The sequence below is a fragment of the Aspergillus thermomutatus genome (genome assembly GCF_002237265.1).
Source record: "Aspergillus thermomutatus strain HMR AF 39 chromosome Unknown NODE_3, whole genome shotgun sequence".
Classification (NCBI taxonomy): Eukaryota; Fungi; Ascomycota; class Eurotiomycetes; order Eurotiales; family Aspergillaceae; genus Aspergillus; species Aspergillus thermomutatus.
Window position 1 is genome coordinate 236570 of NW_020798051.1, and position 18952 is coordinate 255521.

General features: G+C 50.5%; 7 protein-coding genes across 7 annotated transcripts; 5 read left to right on the top strand and 2 right to left on the bottom strand.

Annotated features, from left to right (window-relative positions):
- Positions 1-1409: 1409 nt before the first annotated feature.
- On the top strand, positions 1410-2802 carry gprC (the record flags this gene model as incomplete). Its single annotated transcript, XM_026763218.1, has 2 exons — positions 1410-2000; positions 2053-2802. The coding sequence occupies 2 exons, from the start codon at positions 1410-1412 to the stop codon at positions 2800-2802; spliced, it is 1341 nt and encodes a 446-aa protein (XP_026618879.1).
- An 827-nt stretch (positions 2803-3629) lies between these two features.
- CDV56_109603 (cytochrome P450) lies at positions 3630-5189 on the top strand (the record flags this gene model as incomplete). Its single annotated transcript, XM_026763222.1, has 3 exons — positions 3630-3686; positions 3740-4264; positions 4317-5189. The coding sequence occupies 3 exons, from the start codon at positions 3630-3632 to the stop codon at positions 5187-5189; spliced, it is 1455 nt and encodes a 484-aa protein (XP_026618880.1).
- A 1295-nt stretch (positions 5190-6484) lies between these two features.
- On the top strand, positions 6485-8352 carry CDV56_109611 (transcription factor domain-containing protein; the record flags this gene model as incomplete). Its single annotated transcript, XM_026763230.1, has 6 exons — positions 6485-6606; positions 6661-7174; positions 7241-7279; positions 7330-7380; positions 7434-7696; positions 7752-8352. The coding sequence occupies 6 exons, from the start codon at positions 6485-6487 to the stop codon at positions 8350-8352; spliced, it is 1590 nt and encodes a 529-aa protein (XP_026618881.1).
- A 948-nt stretch (positions 8353-9300) lies between these two features.
- Positions 9301-11111, bottom strand: CDV56_109619 (Zn(II)2Cys6 transcription factor; the record flags this gene model as incomplete). The annotated part of the gene is made up of 4 exons (XM_026763238.1): positions 9301-9715; positions 9775-10058; positions 10109-10762; positions 10824-11111. 4 exons carry the CDS (start codon positions 11109-11111, stop codon positions 9301-9303), a joined length of 1641 nt encoding a protein of 546 aa, XP_026618882.1.
- A 2575-nt stretch (positions 11112-13686) lies between these two features.
- Positions 13687-14116, bottom strand: CDV56_109627 (Dabb family protein; the record flags this gene model as incomplete). The annotated part of the gene is made up of 3 exons (XM_026763246.1): positions 13687-13842; positions 13891-14001; positions 14051-14116. The coding sequence occupies 3 exons, from the start codon at positions 14114-14116 to the stop codon at positions 13687-13689; spliced, it is 333 nt and encodes a 110-aa protein (XP_026618883.1).
- A 1179-nt stretch (positions 14117-15295) lies between these two features.
- CDV56_109633 (uncharacterized protein) lies at positions 15296-17930 on the top strand (the record flags this gene model as incomplete). Its single annotated transcript, XM_026763252.1, has 11 exons — positions 15296-15360; positions 15414-15531; positions 15581-15645; positions 15701-16548; positions 16604-16757; positions 16807-16882; positions 16927-17081; positions 17132-17189; positions 17236-17644; positions 17693-17716; positions 17773-17930. The coding sequence occupies 11 exons, from the start codon at positions 15296-15298 to the stop codon at positions 17928-17930; spliced, it is 2130 nt and encodes a 709-aa protein (XP_026618884.1).
- Positions 17931-18301: 371 nt separating this feature from the next.
- On the top strand, positions 18302-18891 carry CDV56_109638 (uncharacterized protein; the record flags this gene model as incomplete). The annotated part of the gene is made up of 2 exons (XM_026763257.1): positions 18302-18802; positions 18856-18891. The coding sequence occupies 2 exons, from the start codon at positions 18302-18304 to the stop codon at positions 18889-18891; spliced, it is 537 nt and encodes a 178-aa protein (XP_026618885.1).
- Positions 18892-18952: the final 61 nt, after the last annotated feature.

Sequence of the window (18952 nt, forward strand, 5' to 3'; positions counted from 1 at the left end):
AGTCATACAACTGGATCGCCGTAGTGGGTCTTGGCAGGTTCTGGAGTTCCTAATCCGAGACGTCTCGGCGACCTAACGCATTTCGAGTAAAGGTCTACCAATCTCGCGCATGCTAAGCAAAAGTATGTGTCTTCGGTAACCAGAAACAGAAAATCTTGTTGGTTTTGTTCTTGCGGGGGTTGTTGCGGTGTTTACACGCCTCCGCAAGGTGTAATACGATTTCCTCCCTGACCGTGCTGCAATCGAAGGTTCTCTGTGGTGGCAAATTGCAGGTTCCTGTTTTTTGTTGAACGGATTAGCTCTCCGAGTAGGTCCAGCACTCAATTCAAGGCCATTTCTAACTGACTCGCCATCTTTGTCAAGAATGTGAATATACCTATAGGCTATGGGCTGTGTGCCTGGAACCCACTATGGCAAAAATGATCCCAATCAGCCAGTTGGTTTCTAGAACGGTGTCCCCCCTGCAACAGCAGCGAATGAAAAATGGCAGCTCTACGCAACCCCCAGGTCGCACGACGGTTCCATTCGGAGTACAGTGCAAAATAGCCGGTGGTCGTTCGAGGTACAAACCTAAGAGGTAATCGAACAATTTATTGCTTCTTGCCCTATCGTTTGATTCCTCTTTATCCATTGGTGCACGGATTACGACAAATTTGACGGTGCTGATGTCCGTGTCCAAAGATTCCCGAAGACTCGTACTGTGCAGCATCCTTGTACTCGATACTGGACCCGTGGGAAGAATACTACGTACCCCCAAGCTTCCTGACGGCAACATTGACCCCCTTTCTTACAATTCCTCGGCTTGGAGAGGGGATCTTGCGGTGGAGCAACTAGATATTCCTAGTACAATAGTACTATGCAATAGGGCTAAGGCGATCGTTGGCCTTCCGGCAGTGATTGTGCTGATCAAACCTGAACAATCTTATTAATATTAGTATTATTATTATCACTTTCAAGGTTTTTAACTTTTAACTGACATTTGACTTCGCCCATTGCGCGCTAGTATCACCATATGATATATCATTATTACTGGTTCAGTGGCTAACTTCGCACAGTCCACCTTCTCCAAGACAGTTTCTGAGTTTCTGTGGGAGCTGATGGATAAACCACCTCTGTGGCTTAAATCTTTTTCATCCTCACTGATCATTGCCTTCTTGCGCGACTATTAGCTTTCTTCTTCCTCTTTTTGTTTCCCTTTTTGTTCTTTTCGGTCATTTCCCCTGGTTCGTTCCCCTGGTTTATTACCTTATTTATCTTACCAGTCAGTGGTCTTATTTGGAGCTCTCGAAATACCTGGCACTCTTTCTGCGATCGTCTTATTCCCAGGCTCCTCTATGCCGACCTGACTCTGTGCAGACGATGATTGCAACTCACACAGGGACGTGAAATCACCAGGAACTTCCCCAGCAATGAGTCTTTTCCAAATGCTGTATCTGGCCGGGAACAGGCAAGATGAGAGTCATGTCCTGTCGCCCCGGCTGGCGTACAGCCAGGCTGGCATCACGTATGATATTGACCCATTACCTAAAACACAACACAAAGGTCTTATCGCAGTTGCTGTCATGGCCATCCTCTCGTTTATTGCGACGCTTTGTCTGATCTCCTTTATCACATACCGTCTTATTTTCTGGCGCTCAAACTATCATCGGTACATCGGATACAACCAATATGTCGTGCTCATCTACAACCTGGTCCTGGCCGATCTCCAGCAGTCGCTCGCGTTCCTACTATGTTTGAAATGGATTGCCGAGGACAGAATAGAAGCTTCATCTGCAGCATGCTTCCTGCAGGGATTTTGGTTGCAAATCGGAGACCCAGCAAGTGGTCTCTTTGTGCTCGCCATCGCGATTCATACATTCCTTCTGGTCGCCATGGGCCATAAGTTGAGCTACCGGGTCTTTGTTTCTGGAGTTATTGGACTCTGGTTATTCGTCGCTGTACTGGTTATTATTCCACTTGCTGCCCACGGCCGATATGTGTTCATCCCGTCTGGCGCCTGGGTAAGCATGCTCATCGCCCTTCCCGCTCAACCCCCATGCTAACCGATCAAAGTGCTGGATCAGCGAGGAGTACGAAGCGATCCGATTGTGGACGCACTACATCTGGATTTTCCTGGCCGAATTCGGCACGGTCTGTCTCTACGCCATCATGTGGTTCCAATTGCGCCGGCAAATTGAGCAATCAGCGATTTTGGGAAGCAGCCACACGGAGAGTCTGAAGCGTCTCCGTCGAGTCATCGGATACATGGTGATCTACCCAATAGCATACATTGTGCTTTCACTTCCGCTGGCGGCCGGACGAATGGCCACCGCTCAGGGCAATACACCGAGTATCGCGTATTTCTGTGTCGCCGGAGCGCTGATCACAAGTTCCGGCTTGGTCGATGTGCTGCTCTACACTCTGACCCGTCGAAACCTCATCCTCGAATCCGAACCGAGTGAGGACCGCAGCTACAATCGGTTTGCCAGCAGTAAGAATCGAAGAACAGACAACCACCTCACTACCATTACCGCGGATCCCAAGCATACTCGCACGGACATCAGCGTGCTGCGCACCCGGAGAGGTCGCGACGATGACGAAGATAATGTCGGTGGGACGACGCGCGATGGATCAACAGACAACATCGTACAACAACCCAGTGTCGAATTGGCCCCCATGGGTAAGGTGTTTCAGCACACCACGATCGAAATCACCCACGAACCGGCATATCCCGAAGCAGAAGGGAGCGACCGGTCCAGCAAAGACTCTTTGCAACGCCCGATTAAGGGTGCTGAGAATGCATCCCGGATGTGGGGTAGATAATGGATGTCTACTCCGTCTATAATGCCTCTTCATCTAGATACATGATGTCAACATTTACGTTCCTTGTCACTTCTATATACCGCTATCTTCGACTCCGTACGAACTTCTAGTGATGTCCCCATTCCCAATTTCACTTCGTCCTAGGCTACTGAACACGATGTCCTACTACTATTCTTCATCCCTATTTCTCAACTGAGCGGAGCATTGTCTACATGACTCTTACCTTGACTCAAGCGACGGTGGCTCTTTCTGCTTGTGCAGCCTTTGTACATTTTATATCATGTTTCCCGACTCTTCCCTTTTCTTTTTGTCTACTGTTTTGGGGAGGAAATATTTCTATATAACTTCATGATTGGTGATGATCTTTCTTATCCGATGGGCCCCCTTGTCGAGCTTCGGTCAATGCTAATTACAAGACTTGTCTTGTCATACTATATATTCAACCAGTATTGAGCGAATTCTTGAGCGTCCGCAGAGTCGAAGTTAAGCTAAGCTACAAAGTATAGGAGGCCAATGTTCAGACTGCAGTACAAGCGGACGCATACCACTCTCATGAATGAAAATAGTGCTCTGAAGCAATCTAGCAATCCCGGGTTGGGAACTATTCAAGACCCGTAGACAGTGATTGCAAGATTGCAATATCTGGGGCATCGCCGGTATTTCGTGGGGATGCGATATGTGGGGATGACGATGTGGAGCCGACGGATGATGTGGGGGTAGTATAACCATACCTGTATAAAAGTGCTTGAAGGTACGGAGTACGACGAGTAGGACAGACATCCATTCATCGAACATCAACAGATGCTGAGTTGAAGGCGATAGGAAAGATGGAGGGTCGAATTGTCCTCTATACGGCGCTCGCCATTGCTATATGGGTACTCCAAGTATGTCTCGAGGCGATGGCTGATCGAGTCGTGACTTACAGTAAACCCTCTAGGTTCTCTTGAAGTTCAGGTCGCCTCTGCGTCGCGTACCGGGTCCGTTCTACACCAATGTGACTAGACTCCCGCTCAAGCTGTCCATCATCACGGGGCAACGCATCTACTTCGTCCACCGTCTTCACCAGAAGTACGGGCTGATCGTCCGCATCGCGCCGGATGAAGTCTCCATCGCCTCACTGGAAGACTTCAAGGAGATCCACCGTGTCGGATCATCCTTCCTCAAGAGCGAGTGGTACGAGAAGTTCACGGGGCCCGGGGAGCCGGGCGTCTTCAACATGCGTGACCCCAGGCAGCATGGGCAGCGGCGGAAGCTCTTCGCGCGACCTTTCTCCAAGTCCGAGCTGCGGCGGACCTGGGAGCCCGTGGTAAAGGAGAAGGTGCAGTTGGCTGTTTCCCGGATCCGAGGGGAGCTGGCTGCGGAGGGCCGGGCGGATATTTTGAAATGGTGGACTTTCTTGGCTACCGATGTCAGTGGCCATTTGATGTTTGGGGAGTCGTTTGATATGTTGACACTGGGGAAGGTGAGGGATGTGCCGTTTACAGGGTGTTGTGCTTGGCTAATTCTTCGAGAAGAAAAATGAGTATATTCAGGTGCTCGAGAAAACCATGATGGGTTCTGGAATCAACGCGGAACTTCCGATTGTGGGGTTTATCGGTCGCCATGTTCCCCTTCCGGCATTCAGGACGATGTTCCGCGCCACAGAGTATCTCTTCCAGTATGGACAGCGAGCCGTCATCAATAGCAGGGCGACGGGAAATGCAGCCAGGAACATCTTCGCTGGAATAATCCACGAGTCCGAGAAGGACCATGCAACCCTCACGGATAAAGATGTGATACAAGAGGCGGGGAACCTGATTGTGGCCGGTTCTGATACCACGGCAGTCACGCTGACGTATCTCGTTTGGGCTGTACTGTCCCAGCCTGACCTGCAGCGCGAAATTGAAGAAGAAGTTAGCAGTCTCAGAGCCGACTTCGACGAGGCTGCACTGGAAGAGCTGCACCTGCTGAATGCTGTCATCATGGAGACATTGAGACTGTATGGAGCGGCTCCGGGCGCTCTCCCTCGCACTGTTCCTGAAGGTGGAGCGACAATGTCAGGCCATTACCTCCCACAGGGTATCACAGTGAGCACACAGAGTTATACAATCCATCGCAACGAGGTTCTCTATCCGAATCCCGAAGCTTTCAACGCGAAACGTTGGATTTTGGGTGATGGGCCGATTTCCAACCCAGCCAACATCGGCTTCTCCCCATTCGGGACTGGGTCGAGAACTTGTCTTGGAATTCATTTGGCTTGGATGGAGCTGCGATTGGCAGCAGCGGAGTTTTTCCGTGAATGCAAGGGGGTGAGACTGGCCCCTACTGCTACCTGGGAGACCATGAAGCCGGAGAACTACTTCTTGATCGCCCCAGCAGGGCACCAGTGCGAAATTCTGCCTGCTTGAGCGTCAACGTTTTGACTTGACTGCGTGGGAACTTCTCATGTAGAATGGAATCCTGGAATAGGATCACAAGTCAAAAACATTATGCGAGTTCCGATAAGAGTAGTGTGCAGAGATTGGTCAATACAAGCTATTGATGCCTGTCAATTGCCGGTGAGGAATTGGCCCATGAACAGGCTATCCACTGTCCTCGGCCGTCCGCATATCCTCGGAAAGTGTAGCACAGGATGAGCATGGTCGATTACTCGTAAACTCATGCTCACAGGCAATGATATGCAACGAGTAGTCCGGAGGAGTCTGGTCTAGCAGAGATAGGCATACGCAAGAGTCCGCAATCGGGATTTGAATCGGCCAGATCTGCATGCACTGCGCTTCTTGTGGAAAATTGACAGGCACTAATGCCCCTCATTCACTGAGGTGCCCTGATCTGGGAATGGGCGATGGCTATCATTGCATGCGACAAGCCACGTTGAAACCCCACTCGCGGAATCTTCATCCGGAACGCATGTACATCTCGTGGAGTCCATCCTTCTCGTAGTGCTTTTCGGTCTGTGCCGGATCATCAGTATTGATAGGCACCAAGAAGCTTATCATCTCGAAGGATGAACCACGGACCCAAGATGAAGCAGGAATTGGCATCAAGTCGGGATTCGCTTATCCCGATCGGGCTTTGCATTTCTCCCTCTCCCGATCCTGGAAAGGACCCCACCATCAAAGCCGCTGCGCTATGGTCATGTCATGGGATTTTCTCACAGGCTTGGGTTTTGAGTTAACTTCAACCCTGCAGGGCTCTGTAATAATGAGTTGATTTTATGGCAGCAATGTCGAACACGACAGCAGATATCGAGCCCGGTAATTCTCCGTCTCGCAGGCCTCCGGTCAAAGTTGCCTGCCTTTCATGGTGTGTATACCGCTGGACCTGAAAGCCCCTTCGAATTCGCAGAACTCTGACGCAAATCCCCTGTACAGCCGTGCGTCGCGAATTCGCTGCGATGGCCAAAGTGCTTGCTCGAACTGCAGTGCGAAAGGGCACATATGTGCTTACGTTCCTAGCAGACGGGGAGGACCGCGCTATAGCAGAAAAAAGTCCAACGCTGTCGACTCATTTGATGGACATACCGAATCCAGAGGAGGCCTGAAAGAAACAAGGTCATCGGACTCTGATGGAGACGGTATGACTCAGGTGTGCCGGTTTTGGGAGAACGTATTAACAATGCTCATTCTTGCTTGTAGAATGGTTGAGTCAATTAGTAGGCATGAGTGGACCGGGGGCCGGACTGCGCAGTCTCGACACACCAATGGAGGAGATTGAATCCATCTTTGACTCCGTGTTTGCTCCTATTCCAGGAGAAGCAGTACACGAGCTGGATCCCTCTTTGGTATCAAACCTACTCCAACTGTATGGAAGCGATGAGGATATGTAAGGCCCGGACAGTAAGACCTCAACGACATCAGTGGCTGATCATCAGAGCAGACTAGATGCCTACTACGTCTTCATCCATCCTTATCACCCCATTCTACCTCAACCCGAACGTTTGCCCGTATATAACCGCCCCTTGTCTCAGCGGCCAGAGTTTCAGCCATTGAGTCCGCTCAGTCTAGCCATCTCTGCCGTTCTGGTTCTCATTCCGCATCCGAGCGAGACAGATCCATTGAGAGCAGAGTATGTGAAGCTTCGTAGGGACTTCGCGCACTCCTTTGCTCGAGATGCCCTGTACGCTGTAGAGGTTGATTGCAGTCTGCTGAACCCATCGGATAATGTTCTCAGTGTGGATAGAGCGCAGTTTCATCCTAAGTTGCCTTTGCATTTAGAAAGTATCCTAGCTCTGAATCTTCTGAGTGTTTATGAGTATGCACAGCGAGGGAATTTGAGCACAATGAGCGATCGAGCGAATCAGGCGCTGACCTCAGCGATGAAATTGTCGTTGCACGAGTCTCTCGAGGAGGATGAATACGCAGAAGCCAGACGGAGGACCTGGTGGATGACGGTTGGTCTTTTCTTTCAGCACCCTGCTGTTTTCTTTTGACAAGTTAGTTGACATTGATACAAACAGTATATGGTGGCGTGTCAAGCAGCCATTGTGAGCACCATGGTAGGACACTGATCACTGCGGTGTGTGTTGACGAGACTAAACATCGGTAGCCTGCAACATTCGACCCGTTTGACCCTCATTTCGTGACACCATTTCCAGAGGTATGTATCTGATCCTTGGAATAAGGGATATGCTGTACTCATTCTGCCCAAAGGGATGGAAGGTTCCTGTCGAGGCGCAACAGACGCTCCTTGAGACTGTCGCGTTCATGACTGACCTCGAGCAAATGAAGGCTTCCGGCCAAAGTGACCCTGGGATACGGGAGCGAATGTTGGGTCTTGATTCACAGATTGGATCATTGTTGTTTCTATGCAGAGACGCGCCGTCTGCTCCCAAGATTGTTCCAACTGGGCTAGAATCTCCGGAGGTCATGGCCTCCAAGATCATGATCACTATTGCAGAAATTCGATTACACACGTGAGCACACTGTTCACAACATCAACACAGATGGTTACTGACACCTCGCGACCAGAGCCAGAATTAAAGCCCACAGACTTTGCGCTTTCCAAGATATTCCCGGTTTCCATCAACGACTCTACGAATTCGGACCATCTCCCACTGTATCTGAATCCGAGACTCAGCCCAAGTCTCCTTCTGAGAATGGAGCAGAAATTACCCTGCCTTTAACGCCTTTGGCAAGCTCGCCTCTGCATTTTCCTTTCTCCTCCCACGAATCATCCAAAATCTGCTTCCATGGCGCTCTCAACATCGTCACCTTACTGAACAATCTTCCCTTTCCTAACCCGACCAACGAGATCCCGCTCAACAGCCCACCATATCTCTCCCCGACAACCCGCGTCGAGATTCCACGGAGCGTATTGACCTTTGCCTGCTGTGGAATGCAATCCGGCTACGTGATGTTGATGCTCTGTCTCAAGGCACGCTCTCTGCGCGAGTACCGCATGGAGGCATCCAATTTCGCAAACGCTCCCTCTCTGACTGCTCTTTTGAATGAGCTGCATCAAAGCTTACGGCTCCTTGTAAAGTTTTTGACTAATTGTGCGGTCGCATTTGAGGCGCTTTCTGGAATGAGAGGTAATCCCATGTCTGAGATTATCGTTGACTTTCTTTGACTTTCTTTGACTCAACTGACGCGACTCTCGTGGGACAGACCAAATAGCTCAAGCGATGGAGCCAGAGTTCCAGAGGTAGCTTCATCCGGCCGAATCTCTTCTTACTCGATTTATACGCTGCATGTTTAGGTCGATGGCGCCAGTGCAGCCGGTGCATACAGTGTTGGACCTGGGAGCCTCGGGCAGATGTTGGCCATACAGCCAAGGAGATTACAGATCCTACAACAATGGCACATCGGTGCCTGTCGAAATCTTCCTCAGTTCGAGACACAAGACTTATGATCTGCCCCTGACATAATACTTGCCCTCTTCTCAGTGACGTCTGGTACGAACTGCAGCAGAAGGATTTGTGCATTCAAATTACTTAAAAGTACCCCTGGTACAGACCATCGCTATGTCTGGCATTTCAAGCCTGCAATTAGTGATCGCCTGATAACGCTATGACGAATCTCGTTCACTCCGTAGATAACCACTTTGCCCTCTTGAGTCTTGCGCAAGGGGTTTTCTTTACATGTATGCTCAAAATACTTGCAAATAGTTCGGGTGCTCTGCAATATTCTACTTATATATTTCAGAACAAAGTGTTTGTTAATTAACGTGCTGCTATTTCTTATATCAGAAGTTAGCATCCTGAAGCATGTGATCTAGCTGCTTGCTCCAGTACAGAAGGGCAATGCTCTTGGTCTGGTAGACACCCAAGAACCAGCCAGCCCCAAGCCTCCATCCACGCCCCTCTACACCCTGGGCCTATTTTACAACGAAGGTAAGGCGCTGTTTCTAGAAGGTGCAAGACTACGGAATGAGGAATAGAAGTTGCAAAGGAGCACGACTGACAAATCAACTAGAAAGGACCAGGTTGCATGCCAGTTGCGCACTTGAGTCGAGGGGCCCAAAAATAAAGCTAAGTAGTGCAAAGGGTATCTTTGATTTCACAATCTCAGAGCAAAGTTATTGGCATCGCAATCCCAGCTCCTGATACATAGCGATCAGCCGCTGCCTGACCGTCTTCGCCAGCGGCCATGACTTCCCCAGCACATGCAGCGCGCCAACTCCAAGCTGGATCCTCGCCTTCATCGACTCCTGTTTCTCTGGTATGGGGACAAACAAGCACGCAACTGTGTGCACTACCACACACATGGCAAGGGCGCAGGTGAAGAACGGGGTGCGATATTTGACCGGATTCGGCAGGGTGGCTAGATTACACAGCATATCTGCTGCTCGCAGTAGCTTCTGCGAATGCAGGTCGAGGGAGGCGGAGGGAGGAGTGGTGTCCCGGGTTGTCGGTAGGCGTGTACATGAGGTGTGAGCATGGATAGAGGCGTACCTCATGTTCGATCGAGGGTGGTGGAGGTAAATCAGCGCACTGAGGCAGGGTCAGCTGTCATGGGGAACGCGAGTGGGTTGGATAGTTGGTGCACGCACAGGTAGCTCGTCATTTGAGCTTGGAAGGTCATCTCATCCAGGCGGGGATGGCTGCCGTACACATCCCGCTGGGACGATGGAAGTTGCATCAAAGATGTCACCAGGGCAGCGTCGATGGTCTCGATCCGAGTCTCCAGGTCAATATCCAGCGATCGATTCAATTCCATGACCATGCCGAGAAGGCGCACGGCCTTGATCCTGTATGCGAATGATGAGAACCGTCTTTCGTCGTCGCAGTGCCAGTTGTTGGTGAGATCTTTGAATGTCAGATTGCTTAATGTGACCTAGCAGGTATCAGCGCAGGCGTCCAGAAGGAAGCATAAGAACGACACACCGCGTCCCCGGAGTTATAAAGCTCTTCATCGCAAGGTATCTTCACTTCTGCAGCCTGATGGAACAGTCGGAACGCGCTCTGATCACGCATCGCAGCCAAGTATCCGTCCACAAAGTACAGCTCCCAATAAGTCCGCCGCCAACTCTCCTCCAATATGGGATTTCCACCAGAATGTTCCGCCGCGAATGCGGCTTTGTTCATACCCAGTTCCAGCGCCAGGTTAACGGCAGCCTGCATGATACGGGTTGCACTGTCTTCAGCGCCATGTGCGTGATCAACGATGGCGAGAAGGACCATTCCCTGGACCTTGAACCCGTCACGAGGCGTTGAGTCGGACAACACAGTATAGGCAGGTTGGCGGAAGATCTCTTTGAGGGATGGATCGGGGTGCTGGTGAGCTCCGATGAAGCGCATGATGGACAGGATGTATTGGGGGATTCCACCGCATACGGGAGAGTGAAGTGCTTTTCTTGGGATCAGGAGCGGATGCGAGCGGTGGAAACTCTGATAATAGAGCTGAATCAACGGATCATACGCAACTTCTGGCGTTACGGCGTTCTCTAGTTCGGGCCACGCAAGAGCAGTCTCTGGCAATCCGGGAATGTCTAACGTCTGGGAAGTGTCGAGTAGTGGTTGGAAGAGTGCTTGACCTGTCTGGTTCTGTCAGTGACTCCTGGGCCATATTGCTTTGTTCTGAGAGATTCAAGTCCCATACATCTACAAGATCCGAGTTGAGAGTTGTCCCACTGAGCCAGTCTGGGAAAGCATCCAGATCGATTGCCGAGAACAGCGAGGCATTATCATCCAGCTGCTGCTGAGGATCGCCGTTCTTTGTTCGCAACCCGCGCCTGGATCGAATATAGCGACATTCTGTGTTGGAAGCCTGGCAGCGGCTACAAACTGGCATCTGGGCGTCACATTTTAGATGACGGCGACGACAGGTCATACAGGCCAGCGATGACGGCTGGCGAAGAGGCTTGGATGATGCGGAATCTTGTTGCATGGTTATACTCGACGGGTCTGTGTCACTATTGAAGCGTCCCAAGACTTTTACAGTGGCTCGATGTGACAAAGTTCGCTTTTTACATCATTATCCGATGGCAAACGTCAGTGGTTTCTTACTTGTCGGGGGTCCTGCAAGCCAGAGACTGGACCCAAGGATCCCAATATTCGAATGAGAATATGTGAAGCCCAGCGATTCCCGAGATCCCCGAATCGGCGACCACAGTTGCAGTCTCGGGGACGCCATGTATCTCCGGTTTAACTTCCACCTCTATCCTCGTGTGAATTGAATAGACTCGACTTCCAGCTCAATAAGTGTTCTCCGAATGAGATGAATCTGAAATAAGGCGGATAATCTGATTTGTACTAACCCTTCAATTTCAGCGGTGACACAGGCACCATAGCGGTCTGAAATATAGTATCGGGGACTCGAGTAAGGAACCCGAAGAACACCTGGCTCGCATCGTTTGCCCATTGAGCAGCAGCCATCGATGAATCAATCACAATCCTGTGATTGATTTAGTTATCTCTGTTCTCTTTTGCCTGAATTCTGCTTCCTCGCATCCCTTCCAGGCATGCTTACTTGCCTATGCAGCTCGGCTACGGTGGCCTAGGGCGGGATCACTGCAGCTTCGCCTTCGGCAGGCCTGAGACACACAGTTGCATATACATGGCTTGGACGGTGAACAAACAGACTGAGCATCTTTCGATGACGAGGTGAACGAGAATATTGCCGGGAAAACAGAGGGCACTTTACTCCACGTCAGCGGGATGGATCGACTCAGCCGCAAAGAATTGTCGCCAATAACTCTTGCAGCCACTTCGCCGACACAGGATCCTCGCAAACAAGTGACAAAAGAAGGTATCGATGGAAAACAGCTGGACTTAAGAGTATGAGATTTCCCCGTCTAAAGCTACTGAGAGCGGCTGGGCGGAAATGGCCCACACTGGGTATACCGTATGGAGCCCCCGCGACAAGGCCGTAGCAACCAAAGAGCACTCCCCATGAGTCCCTAGCGCATTGTTCTGGCTTGCTTGGGCGGGACATTTGACTCTCATCAATGGAGTACCGTCTGAGTCCTCTGCTATGTAGATTACATTGACTTCTGGGACGGCGACTCGCTGGTGACCAGACACAGGCACAAAACTGCCAACGATGTAACTTTACCCACAGAAGCATAATCCCTTAACAAGCTAGATACTCGTCGAAACGGAACTCCGGTCCTCCATAGGCTCCATATTTAGCTTGTGGATCCCTTGGCACCTTGTGGGAATTCCCGAAAAGGTCCCCGAAGCCAAGGACTCTGGCGCCGGGGAATAGTCTCCCGCCAAGACATGAAGACAGCCCTGTGGCATGATTGCATTCGCAGATCCTTCTTGGACAAGGTATCAATCTATGTCCGATCAAATATGATGGTTAGATTGATAGGATGATCGTGATCCGAAGCTCGGTCAAGTGGTTCCATCTTGACCTGTGGTTAGCGAACAACGCTGATCGGATGAATTGGCTGGAGGCCTATGGAAAGCTGCCAGTGTCGATCGCGCCAAAGGAGGGATCATATGAATTCTGCTGCTGCTTCAGAAACATGAACGAAAATGTCTTTGGTCTGCAGTCCTGCGTTAGTCGCAGTGATTTCCAGATTTTCGCATTGCTTGAGGCCTGCTCACCAGACCTGATCCGTATACAGAAGGGTATAGCGACCAGTCGCTCTTGATGCTCTTATTCCCAGAGTCAGGACAGCCTCTCAAAGGAGGGGTATTGAGTGGAAGAGACTGTGTCTAAGCTAATCCAGCTTGAAGCCACCAAATGACTGTCGTCGTGGCGTCGAACAAACCATGTGAGCCTGTTGGTTGTCAAGCACGCATAACAACAATTGAAGTCGTCCATATACCGGGTGACTTGTCCTACAGAGGGAATTCATGGGCCATGGACCTCACTGCACCATGTCCTGCCACTTACCAAGTCGTTTCGCGCAAAAGAAGAGTCCCAATCCCGATCCTTCCGGAGTACGAGGTCCAACAGCTTTTGGATTCCAACCCCTCGAATGGCATGCCTTGGTTATCGACGAGAACAATATCAGGAGCTTTCCCTGTCCATGTCACTTTTCCTTTCTCCTTTCGCTCCCTATTCTGATTTTGCCCCAAGTGCTATGATTCCGACGTGGGTCAGGAGCATATCTGTGCATGCCAACCTGGAAATCTGCAAGGACAAGGTTGAGCCAAGATTCTCCGGCATCTAGCTAACGACAGGGCCGAAATGCTGTACGAAGTTGGATTGGACACTAAGTCCATATCCAACCCCAGAATGCTCCCTTCATGAGTCATATGAAGACACTACTTGTTCTTGTCCTCTGGACACCGCTCATGTCCGCAGCAGACTACAACTGGACAGAAGCCTTGCTACGATGTCTGTACAACTGTATCACTTCGCCATAGTCCTCTCACCTGGAGTCATCAGGGCTCAAATTCATGGCAAAATACCTGGGTGGCATTCCCATTGTTATGATCAACCACACCTAAAGCTACATATTCCTTGAAAAACAGCCCACAGCTCATCAACGGCCAAGTAGACCAATTCAGAAAACACCAGGCGTAAAATCAACCACCTGCGCCTTCTCAACCACCCCATCCAGACTCCTCACAAACGCCTGATGCGCCGGGTCCGTCCGCACATAGTACTCCCGATCGTCCTCGTTCTCGAACTCAACCACAAAGACATGCGTGATTCCGTTCTTCGCCAGTCAGTATGACTATATAACCGAGGCGCAAGAAACACGTACCTGCAGTCCCTCGATTGAGTTGTCCTTCCCCCCGGCGGAAGTCTTAATGTAAGGTTGTTGCGTTGTGGGGTGGATGCAGTTCTCCCTGAGATTGAGCATGCGGGTACATGTCTGGATGGTTCAGTATCGATGCTGGAATTGGTGGTGGTTCAGGACGTACGTCTTTGATGACTTCTGGGCTGATGGTGGGTTTGAATTGGAACTGGACGACGTGGATGATGGTCATTTTGGTTTGGTGGACCGTATAATGGAGCGTCAGTATGATATCAAAATAAGAAGTGTTTGGAAATTGCAGATGCAGATAGGTGAGGTCGGAAGAAGTTGCAGCTACACAGAGGCACAGGAAGAATGACGGAAGTGGGGTGAGTTGTTCCATAGTGGGGTAACCAGCCCTGTGAAAAACAGCCAGATTTATTCTTCTTCATAATTGCATGTCGTATCACTTGCGCATCCAAGCTGACTTACGAAGGCTATAACTACCTCTACTGGCGCCAAGGAGATGATCGGAGCAACGAGAGATGATATAAACGACGAAATACAGAGCAGAAGGAATGGTCGGAATAAGATCAAGACCCATCGACGCGGTATTGGGAAATGTGTCATAATGGATGCCCGTCCATCCAAGGTCATAGTGAGCGTGCAACTTAGTCTGGAGATGAATTGGTCCGTCCCTAAAAATGATGCGATTGGTATGGCATCACCAGGGAAGGAACTGCCACCTCAGCGACACTGATCTCACTGTATTGCAGAATATCCTGCCAGAGCCATACAGTGATCTTTGGTAAGCTCCTTTTTGGACAAAAGCGCAGTATAACTGACCATGCAAGCTAGGCCTCCGAGACAGGGTCTGGGTTGTTGTAACTTTCGATGAGGTCTTCATTCCTTTCTGGTTATTCTGTCCCAAATTGCAGAAATGCGCTTCGTCGCTGGCTTTTACCATAATTCATGGAGGCTCTATTCGATCAAAATAAGTGTGCGTTCTTGATCGATGAGATTATGCCCATTCCATGAGTCTTCCTTTGGACAGAATATGCAGCACTTCGGCCTCTATAAGAGGCAGAGTCAGTATCAGTACATGTTAGGCTTGTGAGGAACATACCCTCTCTTCGACCCTAGGAGGATGGCGACCACCAATGCCCCGGTTGGGACGTTTTTCGCCGGAGTCAGCAGGCCGCAACTGCGCATACGCGGAAGCATCCAGGCTGGAGGTTGGGTAAGCACAAAGATAGCCTGTATCACTACTTAGGATCCAATTGGTGCATAAATTGATCCTTTAATATGATGACCTTGCGGGGTATGTACTTACCCCAGATTATCGGGATCGTTTGACCCGAGGATGTATAAAGATTCCGAGTATCCTCACAGAATATGTCTAACGTCTTCTGTAGGCAGTCCTTGACCAACAATGGCGAGAAAAGGACTTTCAATCTTGCTCTTTGTGCCGAACCTTGCTCTAGGACGAATTGACCGGTGGGTTCAGGCTGGCAATTTGATCTTCCGTGAAGGCTCGCTGACGATAGCAGACAGCATGTAGTGTCCCAGTATAATGTGGTCCGCACGAGTTTAATCGACAATGAAACGACGCCTCTTCAAGTCGGCAATGGGAACTTCGCCTTTAATGTCGATAACACAGGCATGCAGGTATTTGATTGCCTTCTTCATTTCCGGACAATGACTTGATGTCATGCAGTCTTTCCTCCCATTCAACACTCTGTCAAGCTGGGCCTGGCACAACGATTCATTACCAACAGATGGGTACACTCCGTAGGATCATATGAAAAACCAAGAAATTGGATCTGATCTATGGTAGCGAGAAAACCGAGGACTATCACGGTGTGGCGATGTTGACCCACGGCCGAAACGTCTCCTACGACATTCCGGACCCCCATCTGCCACAAGCATCGCAATGGCTTATATCCAACCCGAACCGGATCAACTTGGGCCGAATTGGTCTTCAGTACAAGAACGAGTTTCTCACTGCGTCACAGATTAGTGAACCGCGTCAAGAACTAGATCTGTGGAGCGGCGTTATCACCTCCACGTTCAGAGTGGACGGTCAACTGGTGAAAGTGGTGACGCAGGGCGACTTCGAGTCCGACTCGGCTGTTTTTGAGATTCAGTCGGGTCTTCTCACTTCTGGGGATCTGACTGTTGAATTAGATTTCCCATACCCTCCGATCCACTCAACCAAGTACAAATATGAAGTGTTTGTCGGCAGTTACGATTTCCCGCAGAACCATACCACGTCGATTGTTGGAAACACAAAAGACGGGGCACACATTTTCCATCAGTTGCAAGAGACCACCTACTTCATCAATCTGCGATGGCCTGCTTCTTCTTTGCAATTGTCTCGTGCGAGCATTGCGACTCATCGCTATACTCTTGCGCCTTCGTCCTCTTCCACCCTGAAATTCACTGCCAATTTTGCGCCAGACAAGTCGATGCCAGATTCCCCAACCGCTATCCAACACCAAAATCCCATCGACTGGAAGAAATACTGGACTCGGGGAGGGTTTGTCGACCTCACGGCGTCGTCCGATCCTAAAGCGGATGAACTTCAGCGTCGCATCATCCTCTCACTATATCATGTACGGGTCAATAGTGCGGCCAAAGGACAGTCACCCCAAGAGAGTGGACTGATGAATAACGGATGGTATGGTATGCTTACTTCTATGCTTCTCAATATGCAATTTTCACTTACGACTATCTACAGGCAAATTCCATATGGAAATGGTTGTCTGGCACAATGCCCACTGGGCAACTTGGGGTCGGCAAGAACATTTTGACAATATCTTTCCGGCCTTGTACGAGAGCCTATTGCCATCGTCTCTTGCACGAGCCAAGTCTATGGGATGGGACGGAGCACGGTCCGTTCCCTTGTGCAGAATTCCCTGATTGACCACTCACAAAGTACAGGTGGCCCAAAATGACCGATATTGAGACTGGAGTCAGTTCACCTGGTGGTATCAACGGCCTTCTCATGTGGCAGCAGGTCAGTCATCTCATACAGTATACTGTATCCATCTAACAGATCAGCCCCATCCTATGTACCTTGCGACACTGGCTTACCAAGCCTCACCAACACGCAAGACTCTTGAACGGTGGGATCCTATCTTGACAGCCACTGCAGACTATATGGCATCTTATGCTTGGAAGAATGAAACTTCCGGTTACTATGATCTCGGACCGCCGTAGGTTATATTTGTCTTGACATTCGAGGACCTTGACTGATTTGAGACAGCGCATACGGCGTCACAGAAAATACTCCCCCCACGCAGAGCCTGAATCTGGCATACGAGGTCTGTCTACACTCTCATACGCTTAACAGTGCTAATTTCTGTCAAGATTGCCTACTGGCGATACGGCCTGGATGTCGCCCGCGCATGGAAGAGAAAACTCGGCCAGCGAGGGCCCGAGTCCTGGACGATTGTTGCGGAGAATCTCGCTCCTCCGCCTCAAGCTGACGGTCTTTATGCCGTCTACCAAGGCCTGAATAGCTCTAGGTGGAATGATACCTCCCTTATTGGAGATCCTCGTAGCTTGATTATGATGCAGGGCATCCTCCCCGATACACCAGCCGTGGACGCCAAAGTCGCATTGGCAACCGCCGAAAAGGTCTGGGAAGTCTGGACAGATGACAGGATTAGAGGATGGGGGAGACCTGTGCTCGCTATCAATGCTGCTCGGCTTGGGAGCCCAGAAAGAGCTATAGGTCACTTAACTGCCTATGACTATTGGATCTTCGATGATGCTGGTATGCATCCTTCTTCACTCATAGTACAAAGCTAATATTGCCCTATAGGATTCGCGGTTCGCGGTGGTGATGGTAAGTCTCTACTCTCCTGCGATTTATGAGTATGCTAACAAATATGGTGCATACAGGGGGCACTCCTCCTCCATTCATGCCAGGGAACGCGGGATTCTTGTATGCCGTGGCGTATATGGCTGCTGGCTGGAACGGATCCCACGGCGACACTCCGGGGTTCCCTTCTGATGGCAGCTGGGTAGTGAAACATGAAGGTCTACGCAAGGCGCCATAGACAGTAATCACTTGTCCTAATCTGGAGGAAGAGATGCTACACCGTCAAGAGACTTCAATTTATCCGGCCAATGAAGTATGCACCAGATATTACCACCCCGTAAACTCCCTGCCGTGGAGAATTGTAATCTCCATCTTGCACGTCTCTAGTAAGATTCAAGCAGTGATCGTCGTGATGAAACCCTCCGTACCCCAGATTGTTTCATCTCCAGCCTTGCTCCTCTCGCACGGAGCGGAAGAATGGGAAAACGAGCGGCTTTCGCACCGACATTCCGCCTCCATCCATATATTGTCATCATTGCTCCGACCAGAAGCAGCCCAGTACCCATCAGCAGTAGTCTTCAGATCAGCAACACGCAACAATCAACCAAAATGCTCCTCAAACTTACCCTCCCCCTCCTCCTTGCCCTCACCTCCTCCGCCCAAACCACCCCAACACCAACGACAACCACCCTCCCAACCCTCCAGTCAGGCTGGTACTGGATCCGCGCCGTCGAAACCCCAGCCTACCACAGCTACCTGCAGACCATCCCGAGCGCAACTTCCGGACCAGCCTATCTCGCCTCCAACACCAACGCCGGCCAATTCAACATCCTCTCCGGCCAACTAGTCTACAACACCGGCGCAGGCCAGCTGTACATGAACGTCGAGGATCCCGCCGACAAGACGCAGCGCACACTGCAGACGTGGTTCAACGAGACGGAGAACCAGTACGGGGCGTTTGCGTTCCAGGGGGATGCGGTGACGTGGAGTGTGGGTGATATTGCGCGGCCGAATGTGGCGGCTTGGTATGTTTGCGGGGACGAGGGGGGGTTGTATATCAATACGGGGAGCTATGGGTATCAGACGCCGGAGGGGTGTTATGATGAGACGGTATGTTCATGTCGTGGCTGTCTTGTTGGGTGTATACTGATGATGCTTTGTAGATTCATTCGTATGGGGGGTCAACGCCGACGGTTTGAAGTTGAGGGGAACTATATGGGACTTTTATGCATGTTGTCTCTCCTCTTTGATGCTTTGATC